This window comes from Salminus brasiliensis, chromosome 18 (assembly GCF_030463535.1).
Source record: "Salminus brasiliensis chromosome 18, fSalBra1.hap2, whole genome shotgun sequence".
In the NCBI taxonomy this organism is placed as follows: Eukaryota; Metazoa; Chordata; class Actinopteri; order Characiformes; family Bryconidae; genus Salminus; species Salminus brasiliensis.
Window position 1 is genome coordinate 24528877 of NC_132895.1, and position 8724 is coordinate 24537600.

Here is an 8724-nt window from a genome sequence, read left to right on the forward strand (position 1 = left end):
ATGACTACAACAACTGCTGAGGTCTGACTAAAGATGGGGACTGATCATTTTAACACAGCAAAACCTGTACATAATAGATAAAAGTATTTAAAATGATACTGTTATAAACTAAGCAGGCAGTTCATACAGACATTCTTTTTGAACTTGGCAGTTATATTGTAATGTAGTTAATCTGGAAAATCTCAGTAGGTAAAATGAATTGAGTGTTTTGATTTCTTGCTGAAAAGAGTTACAGGACCTTTATAAATGAACACTGTCACAACATACACCACTAGCAAAACTCAAAAACCTGAAATACCAGATAAGACTTAGAAACCAAGTCTCCCAGTTCCGAAACAAGATTCTTTTTACAGGTGAAACCAAGATAAACTTGTACGAGAAAGATAGAAAGATAATGGCAAACGAAAAGAAGTGCTCGTGATCTGAAGCATACCACACACCAAACATGGCGGGGCATGTGTTTCTGCCAATGAATCTTGGTATCTGTGTTTTTTGAGACCTGACCATAAATGCCATTGACTGTAGATCTAAGTATGAAAATCAATGGGTACTGTCCATAAAAAAACGAGGGGAGGGGATTTTTTTTATTGCTGTTTAAGCTTTTGCATACCACCTCCTCGAAGTTAGGATGACTATGACTATGACCGTCTGTCCTGGAAACAGGTCCTGGGAAAGAATAAAGAAGGAAATAAGACAAAGACAGGAGGAAAGGTGGTATAGTCTGTGTAGTAGTGAAAAGAAATATGTTATCTTAGTCCATAGAGAAACACGCTAACATCAGTTTATTTAATATCATCACAAAATGTTCACAATTTGTGTTTACATTTCACAATAGCACAAAGGGCTCTTGGTACTGATCGGGTTTTGACCATTGCCATCAAGAACGGAGGGGCTGGTCCATTTTTGGCTTTGTAGGCCAGTGTCAGGGTTTTGAATCTGATGCGGGCAGCTTTGGGAAGCCAGTGAAGAGAACGCAGCAGTGGAGTTAAATGGTTAGAAAACCATCTTTGTCATTTTTTACTTTTTAGTCATAGGAATCTGGCAGTTGTTCTTTAGTCATAATTGATAAATGGACCAATATAAATGCTACACAATTACTTATATTAAATAATTAAATAATAAGTCAAAATAATCTTTTTACTTTGACTTGCATTTCTTTCTGTAAAGTTTCTGTAAAGTTTGCTTGATTGTGACGATATGCTGCTTTTGCTGGTGACCAGCATCCTTTTTTGTTCCAGCAGGGAAACGAGCTTTACAAATGTGTGTGTGTGTGTAATAAAGATGCATACATGGCATCATATTTGCGATTTTAGATTAGGGAGTGTCCATTTTACAGCTTTTGCTATCTTTACATCAGGAGATTAGCACAAAATAATTAGGAACTGATTTGTTAATTGTCTCTCACTTAATGTAGGCTATGTACTATAATAACAATAATACATAGCTGTGTACTAAAATTGTGTCTAATACTGAGGAGAGGCAGGGTCACAGGTAAAGTGGAATAATGACTTGTTAATATGTTGGTAGTGAGATTCAGTCTTGTGACAGATGATGCACAATGTTTCATATGTGTGTTTTGGAAATGAATAGACATATGTTCATATGGCAAATATTAGTGTGTTCTTTTATTTGGTGACAGAGACTAGTAGCTGCCAGGTAGTTTGTCATTAGTTGCATTTAACTTCTAACATAAAAATGAATTAATTAACATTAAATGTAAAAGTTATGAATGTTTCCTTGTTTAGATATTCTATCATGAATGACAGACAGAAAAACAGAACATACAGACAGAAAAACAGACTCCCTTTATTAGCATGTTGGCTACTATAAATATAGGCTATAAATAAAGGCTCTATATGATGTAGAATTGCAGTCTATCTTAATCAAACCCCAGGGGCTCCCTGTGGAACACTTTTATGTCAAAATCCAACTTGCGCCCTTGCTACAGTTCCTTGCTAGAACTGTAGTTGTTGATTTGCAAACTAACGAGCCAAATAATGACCATCTTAAATTCATTATTACAGTGAATCACAGAACATTTGAGATTAAAAAATATATATATACAGTATATTGATACTCCTAACTGAAATATTCATTCGTCTGTCAGCAAACTGCACAAAGTGTAGGTCAGTTCAGTCTTAAACACAGGTGATATGATCAGTGGAGCTGAGTTTTTACCTCCATCATTAAGAAAAGGGTTGAAGTATGGATAGAGTTTCTCAGTGAAAGACTGACCAGTGAAAGAGTAGATATGAGACCTGGCCTGCACATCATAAAAGGAGACCAGACCCTCCTTATAATCCACAAACACCCCCACCTTCTGGGGTTGCGTTCTCAGGTAGAGGGGGACTCCAGGACCAGCACAAGCCTCATACTTGCTCCCTTTCCTCAGAACCACAGTCCAGAATCCATTCTGTGGTTTCAGTTTAATCTGGCCCTTCCTGTTACCTGCCTCACTGGCCACTCCTAAATCCCAGTCAGTCTTCCCACTGACCAGCACCTCAAAGTAAAATCTCCCTGCGGAGAATCCCTCCTTTCCCAGGACAGAGACATATTTATCAAATCTCTCTGGATTCTTTGGAAGATCCTGTTTTGTGTCTCCATGCATAACTTGTTTTCCATCGTCGGACAGGATGAGACAGCGATGAGCTGTATCAGGATCCAGAGTCACATCCACTGAACGAAATACACAGAATGAAATCATATTTAATAATAATATAAATATTTTACAATTTCTTTACAGAAATAACTGGAAGTGGGTGAGAATCAGGCAGACACCACACTTTACCTGCGTACTGCTGAATTTTCCTCAGTTCTGTAGAGAAGAGAAATTGCATTAAAAGAGTACAGTAAGTTATTTAGATTATTTTAGGACACAAATCAAACTATGTTTTTCATTGGTCAGTTGGACTTCTGTTTGGATACTGTGTATATGTAAGGTTCCTCACCTGCTTCTCTGATCATCTCACTGATAGCATTACTAAGGTTTTCATTCAGATTCTTCTGAAGTTGAGACAGACCATTCCTCACACTCTCCACACTCAAATGAGGATCAATACTGATGTCAGACCAGTTCTTAGTGTTTGGGGGGGCGAACAGGAAGGAGTAAATCTACAGTCCAGCAGGAGAGAGGAGAGATCCTTGGTATGGGCAGTGGTGTTGTGTGATGTGCTGCATCGCCAATGAGCAGATAGAGGAACACTGACCTGTAGGAGGTGGAGGTGGTCCTCAGTGTGTGAGAGCTGCTCCAGCTCAGTGTCTCTTCTCTTTAACGCAGTGATTTCCTGCTCCAGATCTTTAATGAGGTCCCTAGACTGCCTCTCTGCTGCTTTCTGCTTCTCCTCCATCACCTCAAGCAGCTCAGCCTGGCTTTTCTCAATGCAGCATATCAGAGCAGTGAAGACTTCAGCACTGTCTGTGATCTCTTTCACTGAGTTTCTCTGAGGGAAGCAGAGCGCTTCACTTTAATCAAAACACAATTAGGATTAATTATAACTGCATGATGATGAGGTTACTTGGTATGTCCAGGCTTTTTACCCACCTTTCTGATCTCTACTGAGTGTTGGATTTCCTTGATCTTCTTCAGTCTGTCTTGGATCATCTGCTGCACCTTCATCTTTGTCTCTGCCAGCTGTGTCTGTGAGCAGAGAGGAAAGTGAAGGGTATTTTTTGGCTGCTGGATTTTCTAATTACAATAACTTTTGTGCTTTTTATATGTTAGCTGTTGATTAGTGAAAGTAAATGTGCCAACTACCTTTTTCTCTCCACTCTCCTCCTCTATAGGAACAGTGTTGTGGGTCTTGTGGTCAGTCTCAGTACAGAACTGGCATACGCTCGTCTGGTCATCTCTACAGAACAGCTCTAGGGGTTTCTTGTGCTTCTGGCATATGTAGTCCTCCAGATTCTGCACTGGACTTATTAACTTGTGTTTTTTAAGTATTGGAACAAACATATGAGCTTCTAAATGAGACTTACAGAAAGTCAAACCACAATCTAGACAGGATTTCAGAGCCTTTTCTCCAGTTTCACCTTTCTGTCCAGAGCAGACGTCACAAAGAACCTCAGGTTTATGCAGAGCAGTTTTCTTCTTGAAATGACCCACAACCTCTCTCAGTGTTGTGTTGATCTTCAGTTCAGGTCTCTTGGGGAATTTCTCTTTACATAATGGGCAGTGGCAGTGTTCGGTGATGTCCCAGTGTTGTGTGAGGCAGATTTTACAGAAGTTGTGTCCACAAGGAGTGGAGACTGGATCAGTGAACATGTCCAGACAGATAGAACACTGGAACTGAACTTCAGACAAAGGACTGCTGGAGTCATGTGCAACTGTGTTTGACAGATAATTAAGAAAAATTTTGGAATCATTAATTAATACTATACTTTTTACATGAATCACAAGTAATAATGCTTTTGTAACACTGAACACTGGACTGTAAAACCCCTTATCAAATCATTTAATTCATACCTATCCTTGTTCCATTGTCCACCAATTTATCTCACGAACAAATTGAGCAAGATTCACAGGGTCGTTATCTTTTCTGTTTAGTTTATGGGGGAGTTTATTTGCTGAATTATGTTGCCAATGTAGGAATGCTACTTATGTAGCTACATTATGTATTAGTTCAGTGCTAATGCTAGCTTTATGTTAACACTCTCTGCCATGACCAGTCAGTCAGGCTTTGTGTGTTTTGTGGAAGTGGCTTTAGAAGGAAGGAGGGCTGAATGTAGTGTGTTGGATTAAAACATATATCATCATAAATCACCTACTCCAGTTTTAACTGGATACACAAGAATATTGAAATTAAGCTCACCTGAAAAGAAGTGGTCATTTATAGTTAACAAACACAGACAGACATTTTGTGCTGTTTAACTTACACTTCACTGATTTATTCATACTCTTTCTTTTGCCTTTTCTTGGTTGTGAAGAAGAAGATTCTGCCATTGACTCACTTCCTCTCCTTTCAACCTTTCCAACAAAAAAAAGACTATGTTCAAAGGTTTAACATGCACACACATGCACACACAGTGTGAGGTTGTACTGACTGATTAATCTGCTTTAGACAATTAACCTGTCTCCTCAACTTACTGTGCCTTTAAAAAGTATTCATGAATATTTTCCCTTTTCATTGTTATAATAAATTCATGGTCAATATAGTTGACTTTTATTTTACATAAAATATTCACTTTGTATGAATCTGTTTTTATTTATTTGTATTATTATCTGTCTATTTAATGAAATACATCATGTAAAATATGTGGTTCATTAAATATTGACCCCCTTTACAATGACTGACCTAATTCAACTTTTGCTAGAGTTGCTAGTAGTCACATCCATTTGAACTATTTTAGAGTAGTCATAAGTGTCTTGGTGTCTTTAGTCTCCTTCTAGTCACTCAGTGTGTGAGGTTGGCCTGCTCTAGTGAACTCCATAGGATGACATTTTTTGTTTAAGTTTGACTTCAACTTTTCAATAACCTTTTCTCAAAGTTGTTTTTGTAAAAATCAAAACCATATTGACCACTATTCCATTTATAAAAAGGGGGTGAAAACTTTTAAAGGAACTGTATGATTTATATCACCTTCACATAAGCAAGAACACTATAGACCACTGTACTGCCAACAGGTAATCTTGTGTCTTTATTACACTGTAATAAAGACAGGCTTTCTCTGACTATTCTCACAGGTCTCAGGTCAGTACCTGTAATTAACTTTCACAGTTTCTCACTTGCTGTTCTGTTTGAGTGTTTAAGGTTCATCATATCTCTTTTCTAACATCCAGCAAAACAAACACTGATCTTACATTCAAGTTTTCTCTTTGATCTCTCTTCTGTGTGTAACGTTTGTGCAACACTTTGGGTAAAACACCAGCAGAATCTGAAATATGGAAAATATGGAAACCTGTACATACCTTTAATTTGCTATGTTTTTTCTTTCTTGGAGGTTCAGAACTGTCTGTATTTGAATGGTAAATATTCAGCAGTGAAATTCAGCACTACTGTGAAGGAAGATTTAGCCGTGATCTTCCTGATTCATCCAGTTGCTCTTTCCCTTATATTGTGTGATGTCACTGTCCTGCCTACCTGTGATTAGTAGCGGAATGAGTTAAGATCTGAACAGATGATTATTTTAACACAGCAAAATTCATGCAGAATAACAGAGTGTATGAAATGTATTGATAAAATAAGCAGGCGTGACATGGGACATTCACTTTCCACATTCATGTGCCTACAAGGCAAGTTTCAGTCTTTACCCAAAACCTGCAGAATGATGCACTCTGCTGGTCAAGTGTCTGACAGTCTTGATATATGTAAATTTTTCAAATAAATATTTGTTTCTTCTAATACGGATGTATGTTGTGCACTTATTGTGTCCGAGAAACAGAACTGTTCAAAGCCCAGTACTGACATGACCATGTCCGTAATCGCCGGTAAACTTCTGCCTCAACTATTTTGTAAAGCTTAGAACTTAAAAAGTTGAGCTCTCACATGAATAAAACCAAACTGTCAAACTGACCAGGCTAATAGGGAAATAAATTCACAGTTCTTCTTTTGTCCATCCGTGGCCTGTGCAGACTTTGAGCAAGGAAAGTGAAACTAAGTGTAATAAAAGTTTTTTTCTGGCAGGTGATTTTGCATAAAACTTCCACAAACACAGTGTTTGTATAAACTGTAGATAGAGGTCCCTGACATTCACATCAGAAATAAAGTGACATAGAGGTCCCTGCAAAGCCATAAAAAATAAAGTGACCTATTCAGAAGATTAAAAATCTGGGTATGGTCAGTGCAAGTATAAACAGTAGTGCAAATTGTAGCTTATAGACTCTTAAAGTGTTGTGTGCATAACCAGTTCTTGATGATGTTCAGTATTGGGTTTGTGTGTTTTGTGTGTTCAGGATCCAAAGGGCAGGGAGAGACACTCTGACTGCCTGGTGGACCGAGCTGTCCCTCAGGCTGGTTCTAGCCTGGAGACTCTGCAGTCTCCTCCCTGATGGCAGCAGACTAAAGAATCTGTGTAGCGGGTGGGTAGGATCCCCCACCATGAAGAAGGCTTCCAAGTGTGTCATAGAGGGAGGGGAAAGAGGTGCCAACGATTATTTCAGGTGCTCTCACAATGCGCTGGAGGGTCCGTACCACTCAGTGATGCAGCTGTTCAGGGCGCTCTCACTGTCACCTCTGTAGAAAGTGCACATGATGGGGTTTGGGGCTCTGGCTCTTCTCTGATTTTAGAGGAGGTAGAGGCGCTGGTGAGCTTTCCTGGCTAGTGATGTTGCTCTTGGACAGGCCCTCTGAAATGTGCACTCCCAGGAACTTGGTGCTGCTCGTGGGTATAAATATAATATCATTTGAAGGGTGTGACTCAAACACCATTAACTTTTTTTAACAGTTTGGTGCACTTTAAACTATTTATACAGTTCTGCTCACATAATGCATATAACTTTGATAACCCAGTTATGTATTGAGATAAAATAATGACATGAATGGACTTACTTCTGACTACTATGAGTGTAACTGTTCAGCTCTTTCATAGTTGAATTGTTGGTGGCTGTAACGCTCTCAGGCCAGACCCTGTGTCACCAGGGAGATGGTTGGGTACACAGGGAATGGGGAGTCCACAGTGCCACCAAGTGCCACACAAAAGGCCTGTAAGACAGCTCGGAAGTCCACAGCGCCGCCAAGTACCCCAGAGGAGGCCTGCAAACCAGCTGGGGAGTCCATAGTGCTGCTAAGTGCCCCGGAGGAGGCCTTCAAGCCAGCTGGGGAGTCCATAATGTTGCCAAGTGCCGCAGAGGAGGCCTGCAAGGTCTCTATTCCGGCGCAATGTCTGCTCCTGACTCTGTTCCAGATGCTCCAGACTATGTTTCTCACCATGCTGGTGCATTGCATGTTCCTGGGGAGCCCTCAGGGCCCAGCGCCTCTAGGGGTTTTTCTGTCTGACGCACCCTTGAGGAGAGAGTAGTGTAATGTCTCCCTCTGCTGGCCTCAGTGGGGAGCTCATGGCACAAGTCAACACATAGGTGCTGTTGATTAGAGCACTGATTACCACTCCTCAAAAGCACCTGTTTGGAGTTCTCTTGGTGAAGTCACTGTGATGCTGTTTGACCTTGATGCTTGTTATGCTTTTTGCTTTACTTGGTTTGACACTCTGCTTTGTTTTGTAATTTGGATTATAGAATTGACCCCTGCATGTTTTGACCCCTGCATGTCCTGACCATTAGTTTCACCATAGCCCTGACGCAGCCTGCCTCAACCAGTACGTTAAACCAACTTCTGGAGGCATTTCAGAACAGATGTTTTAAAGGTGATAAGCGATTGTGTTGCTTGATGTCTACCACAAACTGGGTCTGGCTTGATAGTGTTACCTTGCTAGTTAGCTACCCATATCTTACCTGCTCAGACCTTTCTGCTGAACAATCATCCCTGCTTTACAGCAATGGACATTTTGTAAAAAGCAAAGTGCTACAAGAAGACTGCCTCATTGAAATTTATGTCAGAACATGCTCTTTTCTCTTACCGCCCTGACCATGCCTTGACCATAGGCATGTTTAAGTGTATTTGGATATTTGTTGATTGAGGTTTTTGTGAATAAAGGCCACTTGGAGTTCCTCCAAACCTTCATCTGTGTTGATTCTGGGTGCAGTTGATTGCAAATCACAGTGGCCATGTCCCTTTCCACAAATGTCATACCTTGCAGAAACTGATGTAAGAGGTCAAAATGTCAGTTTATGAA

At 40.0% G+C, this 8724-nt stretch overlaps 1 protein-coding gene across 1 annotated transcript; it reads right to left on the minus strand.

The window, feature by feature from the left end:
- Nucleotides 1-2092: 2092 nt before the first annotated feature.
- On the minus strand, nucleotides 2093-5930 carry LOC140539794 (E3 ubiquitin-protein ligase TRIM39-like). The gene is made up of 8 exons (XM_072662560.1): nucleotides 5906-5930; nucleotides 4873-4963; nucleotides 3755-4323; nucleotides 3542-3637; nucleotides 3207-3440; nucleotides 2949-3111; nucleotides 2789-2815; nucleotides 2093-2676 (listed from the first exon to the last, which is right to left on the minus strand). The coding sequence occupies exons 2-8, from the start codon at nucleotides 4937-4939 to the stop codon at nucleotides 2093-2095; spliced, it is 1740 nt and encodes a 579-aa protein (XP_072518661.1). The 5' UTR covers nucleotides 4940-4963; nucleotides 5906-5930.
- Between the last annotated feature and the right edge of the window lie 2794 nt (nucleotides 5931-8724).

Bases quoted from the DNA above. Each gene is read 5' to 3' on its own strand.
- LOC140539794 (XM_072662560.1), bottom strand. From the start codon at position 4,939: ATGGCAGAATCTTCTTCTTCACAACCAAGAAAAGGCAAAAGAAAGAGT. The intron at 4,324-4,872 runs GTAAGTTAAACA...TGTCAAACACAG, and splicing joins TATGAATAAATCAGTGAAGT to TTGCACATGACTCCAGCAGT. The intron at 3,638-3,754 runs GTAGTTGGCACA...CTCTGCTCACAG, and splicing joins AGGAGAGTGGAGAGAAAAAG to ACACAGCTGGCAGAGACAAA.